Consider the following 23,729-nt stretch of genomic DNA (forward strand, 5'->3'; position numbering starts at 1 on the left):
TTTATGTTTTGTATTCAGATTGTTACAACAAAGTGATGAAATTTTCTTTGTGCATCGATATGTATTATAGGAGATAGATGAACTGTAATGAAAAGGCTTTTCTTTTGCCATCTCATGTATGTTACAAATCCGATCACATGTTCACCAAGTCATTCAAAGTGATGAAATTGTCTATGTGAATTGGTATATATTATATGAGATAGATGCAATGCAATGAAAAAGTTTTCCTATAGAGATGATATCAGGATCTATGGTATCGGTACGAAAATCTTTTAAATGTTGTTCTGTAACGAATATTCAAGTATTATTTTAAAAAGCTTCTTTTAATCTTTACAAGTTAAGAATAAAGCAATAAACGCTGCTGCAACTCTTTCAAAAGTGTATCTATACAGAATGAGACTCCGTATAACTTAGTTGTCTAGTTTTTATTTATTATCAAAATCAATCTTTTGGAAAAGATCAAATGAAAATTAATCTTTTTAAATTCTATCAAAATACCATTATAAGACAACATCGTTTGTTCAAAATCTTACAGTCTTGACATTCTACCACATAATGTTTACAAATGAATATTTGTAATCATTGGTGCCTGCAGAAAATGACATGTTTTTAAAATAGTCAAATATATAAACCTTAGCTTTCATACTAAGTATTTTAATTCTGTTTTTTAATGTTTTTTTCATTGTTTTCTTGATAACCGGACGTTTCCCCTTTAACAGTCACCTCAATGCTCGTCTAGTTTCTTCTTACAGTAACTATCACTGAAAAAATACTGAGACTCCGTGGCAGCTATTTCATCGATATCCAAGATAAAGGTTTTGTCTTTCTCAGACTTGTTTGAAATATTTATACAATTTATACAACCAATAAAATAAATCAACGAACTCGGCAACATTAGGTTGTAACTATTTGCCTCCTGTTTCATAAATAGCTCCTTAATAACTTATTTGCAGTTCTGTTTACCACCATTGTAAACAAATGTGTTTATAAGCAAAACACATCTGCCCGTGTTTGTGTTATTTTTACTGAAGTTCAAGGTCATTTACAGACACACAAACACAAACATCAACGTCAGAAGTTGGAAATTTCGTACAAATGCGCATAAAATTAAAACGTCAGAATGTTTTGTACATAACCCATCATCATATTATTAAGCATGTTAAGGTCGGTAAACGTTTTGTTTTGTACAAAAAAGTTTCCGGTAGAACTTGACACACTCCTGTCTAAATATCCGGTTGAAGTAAGAGTATATGATTGGATTGATAGCACAGTTGGCCAAGTAGGATCGCAAGAAAAATTGATAAAGTGTTTCTCCGGCCTGAGATAGATTTAGCCATCGTTCTGGGTAAATCGATCGATGGCTTGCTAACCCCAAGAATGGTGAGAAACAAAGAATGTATGCAATGGTAACGACAAATAACATGATTGTTGTTTTTCCGATACGTATCGCGCGGGAGTCAAAAACTTTTTTCTTCTTTAGCATTGTTGATGATTGGGATAAATATGGCACTTTTACAGCATCCGGTTTCAGATTATGCTCATTTTCATTTAAAATGGAGGAATTATTATCCTTTTCTTCATCTTTCCATACGCTATCATCTTTATCATTGCAATGAGACGAAATGTCAGCAATAACTCCATCGTCACCCTCGCCCACGGACTTTAATGATGTTGTCCTGAACTTCCAACGACGGCATACTTGGGCGCCAATAATTGAATATATGACGACTAAAACTATAAATATAACTATAGTACATGCGCACTGAACAAGAAGATATGCCAATGGGTATTGCGTGTCACGATATCCAGTTTCAATTAAGCAGAATTTCAGTTGAATCGTTGGTGTAATGGGCCGAACTTCTATGCCGTATATTATTAGAGAAGGCCAGCACGTGGCGACAGAAGTCACAACAATTACGATTGATACTAGTTTGGCTGTCTTTGGGTTCATTGGCTTTTTATACGGTTTACAAATCCTCATGTGGCGGTCTACGGCAATAGCAATCAGCAACAAAGCCCCGCCACTATTACATGTGTAAGTAGTGAACCGAAATATCTTACACAATACAGGAAAATCAAATGTAAATGGGTTGAACATATGTGCTAACTCAAATGGGAATGTTAATGTACAGTTGGTGAAATCCAGTATTGCCAGGGCAATGATAAATACACGTGTAGAACTTTTCTTCCATCTTGTAAGGTAGATGTAGAAGACAGTTGCATTGCCTGGTATGCCGATAAACAGTAATATAAATGTATATATTATAGACGGAATGTTTATAAGAACTCTCCTTTCTGATAATGTCTCCAAGGTAAATGGCATAGATCTCCTGAAACTTTGGGTGTTGTTTAAGGCAGAAGCATTCATGGCTCGTATATTTTGTGATGCCTGAAAAACAAAATATTTCTTTAAATGAACTGTCTTCAGAATTAACAATACAATATTTTTCGGTGTTTTTTTTTTTTATGGAATAAGAAATACAGACACAGGAGTTATGTGTATGCAATTTTTATACGCCCGTTTACGGGACGTATTATGGTATACCGTTGTCCGTCAGTCTGTTCGTCCCTCCGTCCGTCCGTCGTCAACATGTCGGACAATTACTCAAATACACTTTAACCAATTTGTTTGAAACTTTGGTAAAGTGTTAATATCTATTGACGTGAGCTCTCTTTTGATTTTTATAAATTTTAGATTTTACGTTTCCGGGGTTTTATTCATTAAAAAAGGGGGGTTTCCAGTTTTCGGACAATAAAACATAAATGCTTTGAGCAGTTTTCATGGAACTTTGGTGAATTGTTTATATAGACAATAATAGTGCATTGACTTGACATATCAACGATATAAGGATGAGGCTTAGAAACGGGGAAATGCGAGGCTCTGCCGAGCTTTTTCCCCGTTTCGGGCCGAATCCTTATATCGTTGATATGTCAAGTCAATACACTATTATTGTCTTTATACTGCAATCTAGATAAAAACATTTTCAATTGTTGTTTATTGTGTTAATGTTATTTATTCGATTTAAATATTGGGAAAATCCCCCTTTAAAAAGGCCACATATCTTGGGGAGAAATATACAACACAATGAAATGTACATAACCTGTTGAAACCAATCGATGGTGAACGAATTCGTTTGAGTATGGACTAAAATATCAACAATAAGCATAAAACATAATGATTTATAGGTTTCAAACAAAAAATATTAACAAGTGAAATATGTTTTTCTAAATATTGTTCCACGCTTCGTTGTATACATTGCAAACAAGGACAGGTTGAAGAGGTCGTCATGAATAATTAAATACAGTCGGCTCTACTATTTAAATATTCATGAGGAAAAGTGATATCGGGTCAGTGACTGTATATGACATAGAAATATACAGTCAACGCATTTTGACTGCTCAAATAGAACGAGTAAGTATAAATCTATTTACGTAAGGCCCCTTTAGTTTTTTTTATAAACTTCTGGTATGACATTAAGGAATTAAGGAAAAATTATATTCTTTGAAAAAAGCGACGGGCGTATCATGCGCTCATGGCGCAGCTCTTTATTAACCTTTTTATGCCTCGACAGATTTTAATACAATTGTGCAGTTTGATTGCCAATTAGACAATTATCCACCGAGTCCAAGCGATGAGGATATCGACAACTATAGGCCACTGCACAGTCTTCAGCGATTAGCAAAACCCAATCCATATAGTAAGCTACAAAAGTCCCCGACATGCAAAGCGGGTTTTTCCATAAGTTAGCTACTATCAATTCCGGGTGTATACTGTAGGTAATAGATTTCTAGACAGATTTCATGTTTTGTTTTCAGCTTGTTACAAATCTGATTCACATGTTCACCAAGTCATTCAGTGATGAAATTTTGTATGTGCATCGATATGTATTATAGGAGATAATATATTATAGATGAACTGTAATGAAAAGGCTTTTCTTTTGCCATCTCATGTATGTTACAAATCCCATCACATGTTCACCAAGTCATTCAAAGTGATGACATTTTCTATGTGCATCGTTATATATATTATAGGAGATAGATGAACTGTAATAAAAAAGTTTTTTTTATCTCCTCTATAGAGAAGCTATCGGAATGTATGGTATCGGTACGAAAATCTTTTAAATTTTGTTCTGTAAGGAATATACTAGTGTAATTTTAAAAAGCTTTTTTTAATCTTTACAAGTTAGAAATAAAACAGAAAACGCTGCTGTAATTCTTTCAAAATTATGTCTATACAGATTGCGACTCCGTATAACTTAGTTGTCCAGTTTTCATATATTATTAAAATCAATAATTTTGGAAAAGATCAAATGAAGATTAATGTTTAATTCTAATAGTATGTTTTTTTAAGGAATATGTTTTTTTTTCATGGAATATGTGTTTTTTTTATTGGAATATGGGTTTTCAGTCCATATATTAGTTTCTATCAAGCAGTCTGTTATAGCATAGAACTGTTTTCGAAATCCTTTCAATTTTCTGATTTGTAATTCACAGGTATCGTTAAGATACTAAATATTTTGGGTGAAATTAGAATTTCTTTGAAAGTTATATATCACTCCCGTTATGCAGACATCTGATACAATTCATTCGTTTCTCTGAATACACATATATTATTTAAACATGTATGCCATCATGTATAGATTTTTGAATATTCAGTGGATTATAACATATTTATTTAAAAATGAAATATTGAATAATATCTGTATTGTCCTAAAACATATAAAGAACAGCTTGTGACAAACAAAATACAAATTACATAACCATATCAGAGAAATATTTATATACAAGCAAAACTAAGTCGCAATATCGAATGATTTTAATCATTAATTCAAAGATGTCATATACTAATTTAATTTCAGCTCATCAAAAATAGTCTTCGAAAATAAAAAATATTCCATGAATTTGAAAAATACCATTCTTTAACGTTTGAAAACGTAATTGAAACAGTATGAGACTTGAGAAGAAGAAAACAATATCTTATTACTTCCATTCGCAATTCTCCAACAAATATAAACTTTAATTATATGACTTCAGCTACTCGCATATCTGTTCGGCTGAGATCCTTCGGAGAGGATGTGGATGGGGGTTTACCGAATAGAGAATAATGGGCGTAAAATATAAAGAATAGGGAAAATTGGACCAAAAAAATAAAGAATAGAGAATAATGAGCAAAAGGTATACAGAATAGAGAAAAATGGCCTAAAAAATCAAAAAATACAGAAATGAAGGAACCCCCATCCAGACCCTCTTAGGAGTATTTTTCTTATATAAGGTTCTTTCTACAACTGGAGGCGAAGAATTTTAGTTGCAGTTTAAGAGAATTATCATTTCATCGCTTTGCACACAGACAACATCGAAGTTAAATTAAGCTTACTTGATCTTATTCAAAGTACTTGTGCATAAGATAAAAATTAGTATAACGATCAACAACTTTGAATTTGATAAATATACAAATTTTGAGAAAGAAAACATAAACGGCCACGTTAAATATTATTCTCATATCCAACTTTTTTAATTCATTAATTGAAAAATAATAAAGCGTTTCCTTACAGAGGGAAACTCTTTTCCGTCGTATTTTAACCAATATTCCGTTCAGCTACAGTGTACATATGTCGTATCGTATTTTTCAATTCAAAAGTATTTGTGGTTAGACATACAAATATGTATTTGACATATTTCTCAAAAACTTATTATCCACCCCCTAAAATTCATATTCAAATAAGAAATATAACTTACCGTTTGGAAATTAAGCGATGTTTATAAATGCTTGGGATGTTGATAAACCTCTACGTACATAATGGGTTTCACAGGAAGGAAGAACGAAAATTAACGATAACTAAAAAGTGTTAATAACACTTTACATCAATGAAAAATATGTCATTTTCTATCCATCCCAACTGTTTTTACTTAACTACACATAAACTAAAACCTTTTGAAAATCATAATTCATTAGCTTGATTAGAAGACACCGAAATTCAGTCATAATCTATAATATAAACGAAGAGGCATACAACTCGTAAACCCCCAGATGCATGACTACTGATAATAACTCGCGCTGTGTATTTGTCGATATTTTCATTAAATAGTGTGTAAACATTAATTATAGTAAATTATCACAAAATATGGATTTAATTAAAAACCTGTATCTGTTATATGTGACCCATATTTTATAAACTAAGTGATTCTCTCTTTAGAGTCAGTGGATTCAGTACAGTTACAAGATTTAATATACTGATATGATTGGGTAATAGATTATAAATTGTATCTCTAATCTATCCAAGGTCACGTAAGTAACCGAGGACAAATGACACACCAAAAGTATTCAATTCAAAAATATTACCTGTAATCAGATTATTGAAGCGGACATTCATAAAAAATATTTAAATAAAAAAAATGTATAACAACAAACCGAACTCCAAGGCAAATTCAAAAAGGGGAAGTCCGTAAAAACTGACAAAATCAAACGATATCAATCAAAGGAACAAGTGAAAAACAACTGCCTGTCATATTCCTGACTTTGTACCGGCATTTCCCGAAAAAAACGGTGGGTAAAACCTGGTTTTACATCTAGCTAAACCTCCCACTTGTATGAGAGTTGTTTATTGTTGAGATATATTTACAAAGTTGGGTGAGCAACCCAAACAGACATAACTAGTTAATGTGACGTACAATAATTGTGATCCAGCAGCCAAAACTTTGTAAACATACATCACAAACATAACCACAACTGACTACAAAATTCAAACAAACCAATTAATCTAACAAAGAAGCCAACAAAAAAGGTGTAGTAGATACTGAATCTTGAAATCTGACAATGACGTCAACAAAAAAGTTATGTCGTTGATAGTACATACCGTATATTGTATATACTTACGCTTTCTCGGCCAGATGTATCTTTATCTCTTATTGATCAGCAAATGTTGCAAGCTGTGTCAATTCAAACATACAATAAAACGATTTTGTTGTGCCACAATTCATTCATACAGTCAACAATGTTATGACAATACAGTTTCTATAATGAAGATTTCTCATTTAAAAAGTTAGTCAGAACAACTTGAAAGAGTGCAACCCTATCCGGTTTTTTTCTGTACTAAACAATTTTTTTGTTGGTTGAGTATGTGCTACTTCTATGAGAAGTAAATAGATCTATCCTCGGTCACTAACGTGCCCTCGAATACAAGAATCGATTTATCATTAACTATTCAAATACATTTTGTTTTTATTGTCTTAACACTCTACAAAAATCTTCAAATTCGTGAAAATCGATTGCTCTTTGCTTTGCGTCCAATGTCAAATATATATTTCGTGGATATTCAAGACGCATTCTGACAAAAAACTATAAAACTGAATGGATGTTTAAGTAATACGATTACTGATTTGTGCTCTCCATCCAATTACTATGATTTCATAATAAGAAGTCAAATGCCGGATAAGAATATTCGATAAAATCAAAGTATGATCTGTACTAAATCAAGTAATGAGGCAATTAACTTTAAACGCATCTATACAGGCTCAGCTGATCGAATATTATCAATAGGATAATTGTGTCGTCCCTAATAGGAATACTAATGTAAATACAACTCTCTCTCGAAAAAAAATTGTGTTTATATAAGCATGATCGGAAGGAAGAAGTACAGAAACTCGAGTTTCACAATACGTGTTTGCCCCTAAAATGCAGAAAAAATGAGTCTATATAGGCACTCATTGTCAGAATATCAAGGATGATATAGTGATAGATATAAGAAGATGTGGTATGAGTGCCAATGAGACAACTTTCCATCCAAGTAAAAACTATAAAAGTAAACCCTTATAGGTCAAAGTACGGTCTTCAACACGGAGCCTTCGCTCACACCAAACAGCAAGCTATAAAGGGCCCCAAACATGACTAGTGTAAAACCATTCAAACAGGAAAACCAACGGTCTAATCTATATAAAAAACGAGAAACGAGAAACACTTATGAACCACATCAACAAACGACAACTAATGAACATCAGATTATAGTGGGTATTTGTTTTAATCAAGATTATGTCAAGCTCTCAATCTTCATGAATCTTGTCAAGTTTTTCCGTGAATAAATTCAACAGAGCCTTGAAAAAGAATAGGACATCATGCCCCGCTCGCACCATATCCTATGCCCATGTTCAGTAAACCTGAAATCGGAGTCAAAATCGGGCGGACGGACAAATGGGTGGACAGAACAAAAACATTATGTGGCTTCTACTATCGTAGACAAGGCCTAAAAATACTACAAAGCATTTGACACCAATAACAAATTCAAAAGCAATTACCTACGAGGCTCCTAACTGTGGACATGGGACACAGGCATTTGTCTCTGAAAAAAATACTATATACCTTAATGGTATATTCTCTAATTATTTTGCTTTAACTGTTGTGTTTTCTAACAACTTAGCCATTCGTCCAAATTTTTTGCTATTTATTTTTTTTTTTTTTCAAATATATTGAGTTTCAATTTGTCAATGCATCGTAAGCCTAATTGGCTGGCTGTAATGTACTATTTTACTAATATGTATTCGTTGCATATAATTATACAGGTTGCACCATAATAAACCATTCGTGTATAGGTATTTTGTCAGAGACATGCCTGTGACATGAGATAGTATGATGGGTAAAACAAAGTTGTTTTTTTAAACCAAAATACTGTACAATGCGCAAAGTAAATTGTCAAACTGTACTTAAGCAAGTCTATTAACCCGATATACACAAGACGTACAGATTTCACAACAACAGTAGCATGATAATTTTTGAAATTAAGTCTGTAAGGTCAAAGGGAAGATTTGTACTGCATTCTTATAGCTTTTTGCTTTATAAATAAGTCTAACCATTAAAGGGTAGGCATAAAATACCACATTAGTTTAATTCAATCAAATGAAATCATGCTCCTTCTATAGATTTGAGATAATATTTAGTAAAAACTAGGATTAATATATGTGTGTATCCCTTGCCAAGTTTTTTAATCAACATTATTTACCAGTATATTAATGCTTTTCATTAATTTTATTGAACGTGCTTTTGAATTCATTATTTAAATGAATACACAGAAATGTCTGGTATACGTTAATGCAAGAGCAACCATAAGAACTGAAAGAAAATTTGGCTGTTGATAATATTATAATGCACATCATTTTCACGATTGCGTCATAGAGAAATATTTTTTTCGAATGCTTATGAAAAGATATGTTGGCAAGATTTCATAACAGTTGTAAATATGTGATTCAAAGAATAAATATAATCAAAGAATCAATACTTGGAAGGTCCTGAAAGATGCAAACATCAAATATTGCCCCCCCCCCCCCCCAAAAAAACACCCAACATAAACATACAAAAAAAAAAGAAAAAAAGAAAAAAAAAAAGAAGAGAAGAAACAAACAATCAACCCACGCAAAACCAAAAGATCAATTAAACCAATCAAAATACTTTGATATTTGAACACATAGTAGGTAGAACAGAAAGAAGAAAATCATAAAACCACTTAAACTGTCAGACTCATTTGATCAATTGATTTTTCGATACATGCACTCTCAGATAAAGAAGACATATTGACGTGTGCGTTAATTGATATAATGTATGATCATCAAGCATCTTTGAGGGGTGACACTTTTGAAATGTGGGATATAGGTGAAAGGGGGTTAAAATAATGAAAATGTGGGATATACAGGTTTAAAAAGTTGGATTTAGAAAATGAGCACCCCCGTGTCACCCCCTCAAACATTTGCGTTAATTGATATAATGAAACATTCTCAAGCTTTTTAATCGTCTCTTTTGCTTAAGTTCAATTATGTTAAGCAGATGAAGTTCAAGTATGTATTCATTGGTGTACATTGTAAATTTTTGTTTTGTTTTAAAGACTGCAGTTATTACAAAGTCGGCATATTTCAAGTATAGGTTAATCTCGATTTTAACATCCTAAACAGCACAATATCAGTCTTTTTGTTAATGATTGATTTCCATCTCTCAAAATTACACCGTACATGAATAATCCATTTGTACAATAGAATATTTTTATTGAAGTGCCTTATGAAGTGTTCGGGTCAATCAACATAGAATAGAATAGAATAGAATATTTTTATTTCCCAAATCACAGGGCCCATAAAGGGCATAAAATCAGATACAATTGATTTACATAATTGGTAACAACAACAATAATAGTCACTTGAAAATATATATTTAGTATATTAGCATTGGTCAGAATCAGAGCCAAAAACCACATATATATTGTGAATAAAAGAATAAAATTACATTATATGCATTCATTCTCAAATCATTTACTTGACTTAGTGTCAATATGCATACCTGATCTCCTTAATTCAAAACAGTCACAAATATAACAGCCCAGTTTTTCCATAAGAGTTACATTTTCTTGAGTCAAGAGCCATAAAAATTTAGAAGATTTATTTAAATTTTTAAAATTATATGCCAGCTTTAGCTGGCACTTATGGTAGAAGCATCGAATTGGAATAAAGAACGATAACTCTCTCTACATGAGCAATCTAAAAAGTTTCGTCACTCTCGTTAAATCTCGTACGATTTTTTTTTTTTAATTTTCGAAGTAGATCAAGTCAAGTTATTTAACTCTTAAAAATATTTGTTTTCTTTTTTTTCATTATATTTATTAAATAATCATTGTATTCTTGCTTGGCTCCAAATATAAGGTCCATTCTTCAAATAATGAAAACGAAATTAGCATTGGAATATCCGTAAGGACAATTTCAGGACATTAGTTTAACCCTTATATTTTTGATGGCTGCCAGATTCTCGTTTATCGCGATCTTGAAAAAACGGGACAAAACGGAATAAATTTGATGTTAAATGTGACATGAATTCTTATTTGTTTACAAAAACAAGAATTTAGAAATTTTAGTAACTTGTGCAGTTTATTTCAATTTTATTGTACCACGGAAACAACCGAAGTTTGGACAACAACATCTTACGCCATGTTTCGTCGTCTGCTTCATCTTTCCATTATCAGTGACAAATCTCCTAAATTACCACAGGTACTTCATTTAAAAGTCACAATATCATAATTAATGATAACATTTGAGTGTAAAAGTTCCGTCCAGCCATGGGAACACAGAAAAACCCTCTGCAGTGCAAGCAATAAATTTTGGGAGAAACGTAGGCTCGTAGCCGGAGGCGGAGGTGAACACAGAACAGGTCAGGAATAACCACCAATTGGTGGATTATACCTCAATTGACGTACAATCCACCAATTGACATGTAATGGTATAGACCAATTGATGTATAATTTTTTTTTTAAAGCAAATTATTCAACCAAAATGGAGCATTGTTTTCTTAAAACCATATAACTGTATGAAAACATGTCAAACATTCCTAGTTTAGTATAGTGACATAACATATTGCATTTAATCAATAATTGTATTTGCAGTTTCTTCTATTGTTATCTTGTCAATTCTTGGTCAATAGTATAGATGTTTCAACAAAAGAATTGTTGTACACATGCATTCTCAAGACATGCAGCAGGCTTTGACAAAACTGAAACTTTCAGAGGACTCAATAATGGTCATAAAATAGGTTGTAAGTTGCAAAATGATGCTCCTATCTCACACTAGCATTTTATAACAAAAAAATTGCATTATACGCCAATTGGTCTATACCAATATATGTCAATTGGTGGATTATACGTCAATTGAGGTATAATCCATCAATTGGTGGTTATTCCTGACCTGGTGAAGATAGTAAAATCTGCTACAGAATTTCCCATATCAAGTTACAGTGATAATGAAGTTGGTTATACTGTGGAATGTGGTCACTGTTATTCCTAGCTAACAGACAAATGCAGGTGTAATTCAAAACTTAACAAAAGTTTTAAAAAAAATATATATATTCAAATTCACAATCTTCTAATTTGGAGACTGTCACTGTACTTCCTTTGACAAACTCTCAACAAATCTTGTCATTAATTATGACACATATCTACCTTAAACAGTCCCAGGAGATGGAGAAATCTTACAAGTTTTTTTGAGACACAAATCGTTTACAGTGAGAATATACATGTATCAACAGATGAAGCATTCCTGGGAAAAAGTAAATCTACGAAAACATCAGTGTCGTCACCATGCGAAGTTATCTAATTATCATCTTTTAAAAATGTTAGCAACTTCACAACTACAAGTTAATTTTCATGACCAAAATAAAATAAAGTACAAACAAAACAGCAATAAAATGCTTCGCCAAGCACAGCCTGATACAACCACAGATGTAGATTTAGCATATAAAAAACACCAAAAATTTTATGTCAGTTGAAATCAAACATATTTTAATTTTGGACCCTTCAAACTTTAATATGGACTGATTTGAAAACAGGTATCAGGTGAGCCCAAACATTTCTATTCAGCAGCAGTCTCCAACTACATATCTCCTTAATTTTATATGATAGTCCCACAAAAATGTTGAAAATGTGTACATTTAATTTTTTTTCTAGATTCTCTCATGTCATGCATGTGAAAGCTGTACCTTTTTGGTCACTATTTATGTGTTGCGTCTTAATATGAATTGTAACACTTTATAGTGACTGACCAGGTCAAACAAATACTTCTCAAGAAACATGCAGCAAAAGAAGACAACTTGGAACAGCACCAGCCATGCCAGACTATGTAGGAATAAAAACTCAAATCGGAATAGCATGGACGATATGTTAGTGATATGTCCTTGTGAATAGTAAGGAAAGCTATCAATAATTCCGCAATTTTATCAGGTTTATCGTACAAATATTTTCTGTTCAAATTTTCACACAATCAGTGAATCGTTCAAAAAGACTAACGTTTTATTACCAGCTGATTACTGTGAAAGTTTCAAACAATGACAAGTGTTTCATTCATGAAATAACGTGTGCGTTTCTGTGAAAAAAATCATGTGCAATTTTGTGAATTAAAGGGAAAGAAGATCCTTTTGCGGTGCACTTGTGCATGTCAATTGCGAACTAACCCAGTATATTTTCTTTATCATGACCAGTCCACTGATAATGACGTCAACATTATCAAGGACAAGGAGTATATACACATCAAAGGAAAAATGCATAAATTACCGATAAAATGAATTACACACACTGTTTCGTGTGTATCACCTCCCATATCAGTATTTGTTGCATTTATATATAAATGAGAAATAATCAATGTAAAAATGGTAAATTTTTGGAGAAAAAACCCAAAAATTATGGAAAAAAAACAACCTAAAAATGTTGTTTTTGACCACTGACTCCTAAACTGTTGGTACTATAACCCCCAAAATCAATTCTAACATTCCTTTTGTGTATTGAACCTTCTGGTACAATTTCATACATTGTCATAGAGATCCATTTACTTAAACTAAAGTTATTGTCCGGAAACCAAATGTGTCTTCGGACAGCAACAGCGACATGATAGCATTACTCGAAAGCAAATTTTTGACATATTCCCCATTTCGATTCTCAATTTTATATTGCCGTCGTATAAAAACTTGAAAAATAAGCTAATAAAACAAATTATGCAAGAAATGACATAAAACAGACTCTGAATTAGTACATGAAATTGATGTAGAAACCCACAAAAAGAAGATGATCAGGAATACATTTATACTGCTGAGCAGTGTTCTCCCCTCAAATTTTAAAAAGCATCCTAGAAAATAGATGAATCTTTAGATTATCAACTTAACAATCCTATTTATGGTTCCTTATATGCTTAGATGAAAATAAAAAACCTGATCAAAACATTATTCTAAGCAGGCTCACTGTAAATTCAAACTCTTCTTTTAACAATCAGAATGATCCTCTTATATGAGATGCAGGAAACTGGGAATACAATATGAACAACCAGCTAATTTAGAAAGTAAAAATAATTCAACAAACAGAAAGCGTTGTTTGCAATACTAAATAAAAAAAAAACGCTACAACTTTTAGATATTGATGAAAAAGATATTCCAAATCCTCCACCTTTTCATGAAAATCAACAAAAAATTAATTTAATAAAGTTATGGATTGTATAACTGTACAGTATTCATAGTTTTGAAATTAAACAAATGTCTTATTGTTTTAAATTTTATAAAATTTGCAAAGAAAGAAAAATGGATATGAAAATGCACAAGATAATGAATGTAAGCATTGTCATTTATATAAATCACCAATAAATTCATTTTCAGCAGAAAACAATAAGGGAGCAACCATTTAGCTTCAAAGGGGGGTATGGTTTTTTGTTTGAGTCAGATTTTTTACACGTGAAGCACTTCAATGCTATCAATCAAAATTATTTAGTCAAAATATAAACACTAGAAGGTATGGGGAAAATCTGGATTCAGAATATTTTTTTTTTGTCCTCTGCTTGAACAGAGTATTTTTGTCATCAATTTTTAAAGAAAAATACTAGTCCAAATAATTATGACGTCCAGGAAGGCTATTTTAAATTTTTGCTTTGATGCTTCCTGCGACACACCAAAAAAAATACCATACCTCCTGCTGCCTTTTGAAGTTCAATGATCTTTCCCTAAACATTTTCCATCTAAACTTATTATTTTATTTTAGACAAAAACTATATGTAGGACATTCGTCCTGAACATGCATGAAATATTTGCCACTGGGCGTTAAGCAAACCAACAATCAATCAATATGTAGGACATAGTTTTGGTAAGCTGGCATTCAAGGTAGCGCCTTCCTCATATTAAAAATTGTCAGATATGTATTGAAAAAAGTCTTCCCTTTGAGTATCATAAAGAGGACATTCTAACATATCAAAATCACAAGGACTCGGTTACCAGATTAAAAAAAATAATCGTTGTTTTTTTAAATTTTTTTTAGTATTTCCTGTCTATTTGTATTACTTTATTAACTTATTTGACGATGGCATCAATATTTCTTTGTTTTCTAGCAATGTGCAATTTACTATCCATATCCGTATACTGAAAAATCGTATATAGATAGTAAACTGCACATTGCTAGAAAACAAAGAAATATTGATGCCATCGTCCAATACGTTAATAAAGTAATACAAATAGACAGGAAATGCTAAAAAAGAATTAAAAAACATTGATTTTTTTAAATCTGGTAACCGAGTCCCTGTGATCAAAATTTGCTATTTGAAAGTCCCTTTTTAACTTACGTGAGGTGGGATCTTCCAATTGCATTTGGTTTCATTGTTTTTTCTAAAACCAATTATTTGTCGTTTCTAGTCAGTGTTATGAATTTGTGTTGTTTCCGCTTGGTGGAGTGTGTGGTTGTGGATTGTTTTACTTCTATTTATGTTTATGAATAAAAGAAGATAAGACAACACATAAAGATATCACCGACTCGTACATTTCCCGAATTTCTATTGCCACATTTACATGTTACAGGGAAAATGCCTGTACCAAGTCAGGAATATGACAGTTTTTATCCATTCGTTTGATGTGTTTGAGCTTTTGATTTTGCCATTTGATTAGGGACTTTCCTTTTTGAATTTTCCTCGGAGTTCAGTATTTTTGTGATTTTACTTTTTATCTTATTTTTAGATACTCAACGACTTTTTATTATGATCAGCTTAACCCTATAATATTGGTATAACAGACGAAAAGGCAGTTGCAGTCGCAAGACTAACAAGTATACCGTATATGCTTGCATATAAAGAAGGCAAGTTTAAAGTGCTTTATCTACTAAAAAAAATCAATCATGTAATTTTATACTCGTTTCTAGTTTTCCGATTCTACAATACCCCAAGGGTGACTGGGGCTTAAAAATATGACCATTCTTGGTCATCCACTCCGACCGGCAGAAAGTGGGTGGGTGTCTGTTTGACTATGTGCGGGATGTATAAATACGCAGCCACATCCGGTCAGAATGGAACGTGTAGACAGAGTCTTTGGGTGGTCAGTAGGTAGCCTGTTGCAAGGCTAAATTTCTGTTCCTATCCACTTTACCTTCATTTTCCAGGGACATTCCAAATTTCTCGGCTTTCATCCCGGTTAGCCCCTATTACAGAAGCTACCTATTGTATTAATTGTTGATTTATTAATCTCGTCCTAAACATGCATGTGGCTGTACCTGTAGAAAACTTATTTCAAACGGAATAGCAAATCCAAAATTTTACGGTGATGTTGTTAACCGAGCCCGGAAATTTAGATACGATCCGGGTAAACTTAACTATCATTTAAATAAACTTATTCTAAAAGGTTACCTTTTCAACACTGTAATTAAATCTTTGAATATTGTTTTGATATAAATACATTATGTTTGGTATAAATATTGATTTTGTTATCAGTAAATTAAAAACTTACTAAATATTACACATATTTACTTTCACGGTACTACAATCTGTCGATACCTATATTTTGGCATTGCACAAGGTCATGTTTTTCTCTGACTGTAAATGTCGTCTTTATACTAAATCCATTGGGTGTTGGATGTGTATTGATTGATATTTTAGTCTTAGATACATGATTTTTTTATTAGTTGTTATTGGCTTTGAACTAGCAGTCAGTAACTTCGAATTCTCTCAGATCTGTACTTAGTGTTCTTTTTTGTTGTTAGGGATGAGAGATAAATAAATACCCTGCCACGTCCAGTCTGTGTTTTTCTTTGTATCGATCTGATGAGTTAAGCCTTTTTCATCTGATTTTTATAGTTTGTTCTTATGTTGTGCTGTTACACCACTGTCTCAGGTTTGAGGGAGGGTTGAGCTCTCACAAACATGTGTAACCCCGCCACATTCTTTATGTGCCTGTCCCAAGTCAGGAGCCTGTATAGTTCAGTGGTTGTCGTTGGTTCATGTCGGTTATATTTGTTTTTCGTAAATTGTTTTATTATAAATTAGGCCGTTAGTTTTCTCAATTGAATTGTTTCATATTTTTCATGTCGGGGCCTTTTATAGCCGACTATACGGTATGGGTTTTTCTCATTGTTGAAGGCCGTACGGTTGCCTTTAATTACTTACATACACTTCATTTTAACTTTGGTGGATAGTTGTCTCATTGGCAATCATACCACATCTAATTTTTATATGAAATATTTGCCACTAGACGTAAAGCACAAAACAACAATAAATCGATTCAAATCTAGAAGTTTAAAAGAAAAAAATGTGGAAGCGTATTTTTTTTATTAGTGTTGACATGGTTATCTTGCACTTTTAGACTCGGTGTATTATACTAAGTACTTATATTGACTCCAATTTTTCTAATGAACATCGGTACGCTTTGATCAATTTACTGTTTTAGGGATGACTGCACTTTGTCCATAAACTGCTATATGAGCTCAGTTTGTTAAATATCAATGTAATAAGTTTAATATAATATACTCACTTGTAAATCAGAGAAAAATGATACTATATCCGCTTGAATACATTCCAACTTGAAGCACAAATGTGTTTTTTTTTTCTCAACAAATTCTGTTATGCATGCAAATCTTAGCGAACTTGCTATTGCATAAATAATGGACACAATAAAGTAATTCTTCGAACTGTGTATCAATCTAACCTATATAGTTTCTTTAAATGCCTTTGTTCATGAAATAAGCTTTCAATGGTATTAATGGATGTTTAGATAGAATGATACGCGAAGCCATACACCGAAAATGATTTCTTTGCGGTGATGTCAAATCGTTGGATTAAATTTCCAAATCACAATACAAGTGCAAAGTTTATTATGGTATTGACAAATAAATATGTCAAAATTACCATATAGTTTGTTGTAATCGCCGGCCAGTGTCTTTAAGATGCAAACAAAACGATAAAATCAAATCGGGCTCGCCATCCGCTATGAGTTTTAAAAAAATTGTTCCTGGAATTATCTTCGATAGTTATTTAAAAGAAAATTTTTATAATAAAAATCGTTCCTTTTAACTTGTTCGTTTAAATTGGAGAGTTTTTGAAAAGCTGGTGTTTGCTTTAGAGACGAGGATGCACTTTATTTCTAAAAAAAAAAGTCCTTCCATTTACTGAAAGGGCCATCGGACATTGAAACACATAACAATAAATATTTTATTTAGAATATGATACTCCGGAAGGATCAGCTGGAAATATACATGCGGATATAAAAAAAAACACAATAATAAAATATAAAAGGTATATCTAAAACCGAAACCCTCCGGTTTTTCAACTTCCTTGAATACAAAATGCTTCATTGAAGTAAAGAAACAATCTGTGAACGGTGGGGTAGTTAGTAATTAAAAATTCAATTTGACGCTCACATCGAAACCAATGGATATTACATCGACTTCCTCATCATGATACTGATATTGTATCGCATAAAACTCCTAGAACCATCTATTAAGCCATACCATACAAAAAATATACTAGGTATTATATTTTATATAAAATACGGCAAATTTTGCATCGTCCAACTTTCACAAAAAAGGCACAGATATCTTTAAATTCAACTGTTAGCAGAAATATAAATAGGAAGAGGTGTGATAGTATTACCAATGAGACAAAATATCCAGCACAGACCTAAAGATGAGGATATAAACAACTTCTTCTTCTTCAGTTGTAAAACACAACTTCAGGATACTGAAGCCGATTACTTGTCGTTGCGCATACGTGCAATTTACCAAAATTTAGTTATCTTGTAAATGCCAAAGAATAATATATAAATTTGACAAAAGGGCACTGTACGGCAATCACAAACTAGCAAACCCCAAACCGTATAGTAGGTTAAAAAACAACAAATTAGACGACAACCAATGAAATAGAGGCTCCTGAGTTGGGACAGGTAAATATAGAATTTGGAGGAGTTAAATATGTTCGTGAGTGCCCGATCAATCATCCCCATAATCTGGAACAGTGATGTTACAGCACAACATGAAAACAGACTGTAATCAAAGTACTGAAGTACTGAACATCGGATGACCAAAAGTTCTTGAGGATGATCAAAAGCACTTGTCTCAGAAAAAAACAACATATCTCTTTACCTGAAACTGAGGTTAATGTACAGAGATATATTTTTTCTGAGACAAGTTCGTGCGTGGATGATGAATAAATGTCAGGAAATTCAGCTTCACCGTAATAACTATTATATTGTAGTGATACAAATCAGTATACACTGATTTGTTGTTATATATTATATTAAAATAACAGTTACATATATATATGATTTGCATCCAGTTGTATATCATTCTATTCTACTATTCTAATAATAGTGCAATGCAAGTGCATGGTGGACACTTTTCTGTAAAAATTAGATTTTTCTAAGATTGGATACGAGTAGGCATTCATATTTTCCCGCAAAAACAATTACAGAGTTACCGGTCCTTGCCGGTATTGTTCTTTGAGATATTCTTCCGCATGCTTTAACAAAATTTTTCGGTACTTGTTCATTGATATTATCAATGATTTTTTACTTATATATATATATATCTAACTACAAAACATTTTCATATTATTAATTTATGTTGTAAACAAAAATATTTTTATCAGTATTCATTGAAGAGATGTATTTATATCAAACGATAAGGAATGTTATTTTGCACTCGTTTATGTGCGCATATTTATCATATTTATAGATCGGTTACAAACCCAAAACTAATTTACATAAAGGAAATCTAGGCGATAGCAATACATCGGCATGACCTCAAGGTCATCGCGATGTAAAAATCAGTTTGGGAAAGGCTTGAATCATTAGATCGACACTGAGAAAACACCATACCGTTACAAAAAATCTATAAAGACACAAATTAAAGTACCGATCTAAGAGTACTTAATATGACATTTCTCCAAAAATAAACTATTACACATTTTAGAAAAGACAATTAATGACGTGCGTAATAGCATTTTCAGTTTTTCATAATGTTTTGCAACTTTTATGAAAAATATTTTTTATCACGTCTCCCTATTATATACAAATATTAGTTTTTCAGTTTTTCGCAATATTTACACCTTGTACAGAGGAGGGACGACACTCTGCACACGGCACGCAGATTTGTCTTATATTATCAATCGGTCGCGGTGATAATGTGTCATTTATTACAAGCAGTCCGTGGCGTGAACATCACCTGGACATCCGAAATTTGTGGACTGAGATTATAAATATAATCAGTAATATACAGTTGTAATGGTTATACAATATACATCCATGTACACATTATAAACGAATTTGTAATTGTCATTTTATTGTCCGGAATATACATACTTGTCATATACCCGTATTTAAACTGCTTATCCCCGAGGGCTTATTTCATACGGCATGGACATTAATAGAATTCATTTGATTGATTTTAAGGTTTTATTTGGGACCACATTTTATTAATTACAAAACTATTAATATTGTATTCATTCTTCATTTATCTGTACAAAAATAAAAAACGAGAAAACACAATTAGAGAAAGAAGCCGACCAATACACAAGTTATACACAATTTTAAAAAGCTCTTTTATTACATGGTTTTTAATGGGTGAAACATTTTCATTATATTTTGAATATAATCAAAATACACAAAAATGTATTTTTTATGCTTAAGGTTAAGTATATTTACTCACGTATTTGACAAATATATTTGAACATTTTATTTGAAGCCGACCAATACACAAACTATACACAATTTTAATAAGCTGTTTTATTACATGGCTTTTATTGGGTGAAACACTTTCATTATATCTTGAATATAATCAAAATACACAAATTTTTTTTTAGTTTTTATGCATAAGGTTAGTATTTACTGATCTTTACTCGCGTATTTGACAAATATATTTGGACATTTTATTTGAAAATTTTTTAGCGTCGTACTATGCAGCAACGGGTGGAGACTAAGGAGACCTTTAATGTGTTAGGTTGTATGAACAATATTCTTTAACTGTTATAAATTTCAATAACTTCTACTGGCGAACTAACGAAATATTAACAAAAACTTGTGCTTCATATTTTTATAGACAGCGAATAAAATTCCCGCCATTACGGAATATAATCTTCAAAGATACAATTTACCCCAAAAAAGTAAAAATACATTAATTTGTTTATGTCAAAATTATTTTCGATCATCAACAAATCTTTCTCAGTGAAAACTTGCTATATTTTCCATGAATGCAGTAGAGTATATTTGATTTTAAAACACGTACAAATCGATCTTTTACAATATTTAAAATTGCCAAACGGAAGCTGAAATCGTACCACGTGACATGAAAAGTTTTGCACACGGCACCTACACTGTCGTCCCTCCTCTACACCTTGTATATAGTTTGTATGATTACGGATATCCCCGGCATCGATCAGGTAATTTTATAATCCATAAAATTGAGAATGGAAATGGGGAATGTGTCAAAGAGACAACAACCCGACCATAGAACAGACAACAGCAGAAGGTCACCAACAGGCCAGTCTTCAATGCAGCGAGAAATTCCCGCACCCGGAGGCGTCCTTCAGCTGGCCCCTAAACAATTATATATACTAGTTCAGTGATAATGAAAGCCATACTAAACTCCAAGTTGTACACAAGAAACTAAAATTAAAAATAATACAAGACGAACAAAGGCTAGAGGCTCCTGACTTGGGACAGGTGCAAAAATGCGGCGGGGTTAAACATGTTTATGAGATCTCAACCCTCCCCCTATACCTCTAGCCAATGTAGAAAAGTAAACGCATAACAATATGACTGCTTCATGATTTCGAGTGCTTGGAGCCCGACTTTATCCCACGGATATACTTGGGAATGAGGGGGGTTCATTCTCCAACATCATAAACGGTATATATAGGAAGTCAAGACACAATCTTGTGCAGTGTTCAGGATAAATTGTATACAGAATCTAATGCAGAAGAAAAGAAACATTTTAATCTTATTCAAACTTTAAAACACTACTGAGCGAATTGATATAAAAGTACCCGGTGCAAGGATTGAATAACAACATTAAACTATAACCTTAATCAATAAGTCTATTAACCCAACAAGAAAGTATAATTCATGCCCGGTTGTGGCGTCATATATATCCACAATTAATCTCTAAATTTGTGATAAATTTGTATACATATTGACGAATTTATGATACATCTACTGATTTCTGTTCAATTTTTTTTGATAATAAACAATATCATTAAAATCTGAGACGTTAAATAGTGCAAGTGTAACAGTAAATTTGGTCCGGTAGTAAAATTTGTCCGCCAGACTTTTTTCCTAGGTAATCAAGTCCATGACTATGATTTTACTAGGAATGTAAGTCCCAGGACACATTTTCCTAGGGAAATAAGTACATAGCTAGTAAAATATGTCTGGCACTTATTTTCCTAGGAAAAATTGTCCTAAGACTTGTTTTTCTAGTAAAATTATGATCATGGACTTGATTACCTAGGAAAAAAGTCTGGGACCCCTTTAAATTCAGGAGGCAAAAAAGCATATTGTCTTAGTTAAGATTGGAAAGTTTCATTAATTTTTTCCTATTAAAATAAAGGGCATGGACGTTTTCACCTAGGAATATTAATGACATGGACATGATTTCCTAGGAAAATTAGTCTGGTGACATGAATTTTATTAAAATATTAATGCACAACTCTTTAACAATATTAAAACATAAAAATTGAATTTCCATTGCTTACATGTAAATAATTTGTTTCATTAAATTTTACCTTTTAAAATAAAGGACATGGACGTTTTTACCTAGGAATATTAATGACATGGACATGATTTCCTAGGAAAACTAGTCTGGGGACATAAATTTTATTAAAATATTGATACACAACTCTTAAACAATATTAAAACATAACATTTATATTTACCTTTAAAATAAAGGGCATGGACGTTTTTACCTAGGAATATTAACGACATGGACATGATTTCCTAGGAAATTTAGTCTGGTGACATAAATTTTATTAAAAATATAAATACAGAACTTAAGAACAATATTAAAACATAACTTTTAAATTTCCATATTTTTAATGTAAATGATTTGATTCATTAATATTTTTCCTATAAAAAAAGGACATGGACATTTTTACCTAGGAATATTAATGACATGGACTTGAATTCCTAGGAAAATTAGTCTGGGGACATAAATTACTAACATCGGACTAAAAATACTAGTAAATTCTGTAACCATGGACTTTTTATACTAGTAATATGTGTCCGCCCGGAAATATTTTACCAGGACAAATTTATCTCTTTCACAAGCACACGCATATCGAAGTTCATCTGAGACGTGAAATAGTGCAAGCACACGTACGCATATCTAAGTTCGTCTGAGACGTTAAATAGTGAAAGCACACGTACGCATATCGAAGTTCGTCTGAGACGTTAAATAGTGTAAACATACGCATATCGAAGTTCATCTGAGACGTTAAATAGTGTAAACACACGCATATCGAAGTTCATCTGAGACGTTAAATAGTGTAAACAAACGCATATCGAAGTTCATCTGAGACGTTAAATAGTGCAAAAACACGCATATCGAAGTTCATTTGAGACGTTAAATAGTGCAAAAACACGCATATCGAAGTTCATCTGAGACGTTAAATAGTCGGAAACACACGCATATCGAATTTCATTTGAGACGTTAAATAGTCCAAGCACATGCATATCGAAGTTCATCTGAGACGTTCAATAGTGCAAGCAAACGCATATCGAAGTTTGAAATGTTTTGGGGTATTTATTGAATTGGTATACTTTTATGGATCGAAAGAATCAACTACTAGTAAATGATTACAGATAAATTTGTTACAAACATAAAAACTCATATTACAATTCATGTTTAAGCTGGGAATTTTTCTTTTGTATTAGCATGGAAGTATTGTAATACTTCTATGGTATTAGTTATATTGTAATTATTTATATATATACTAAT

The 23,729-nt window shown here is 32.1% G+C and overlaps 1 protein-coding gene across 1 annotated transcript; it reads right to left on the reverse strand.

Annotated features, from left to right (window-relative positions):
- Nucleotides 1-410: 410 nt before the first annotated feature.
- On the reverse strand, nucleotides 411-6,040 carry LOC127739185 (alpha-2A adrenergic receptor-like). The gene is made up of 2 exons (XM_052250794.1): nucleotides 5,737-6,040; nucleotides 411-2,389 (listed from the first exon to the last, which is right to left on the reverse strand). Exon 2 carries the CDS (start codon nucleotides 2,366-2,368, stop codon nucleotides 1,160-1,162), a length of 1,209 nt encoding a protein of 402 aa, XP_052106754.1. The 5' UTR covers nucleotides 2,369-2,389; nucleotides 5,737-6,040; the 3' UTR covers nucleotides 411-1,159.
- Between the last annotated feature and the right edge of the window lie 17,689 nt (nucleotides 6,041-23,729).

The sequence above is a fragment of the Mytilus californianus genome, unplaced genomic scaffold, assembly GCF_021869535.1.
Source record: "Mytilus californianus isolate M0D057914Y unplaced genomic scaffold, xbMytCali1.0.p SCAF_4, whole genome shotgun sequence".
NCBI lineage: Eukaryota > Metazoa > Mollusca > Bivalvia > Mytilida > Mytilidae > Mytilus > Mytilus californianus.

What these genes read in the sequence shown, in the direction of transcription:
- LOC127739185 (XM_052250794.1), bottom strand. Translation starts at nt 2,368, where the DNA reads ATGAATGCTTCTGCCTTAAACAACACCCAAAGTTTCAGGAGATCTATG.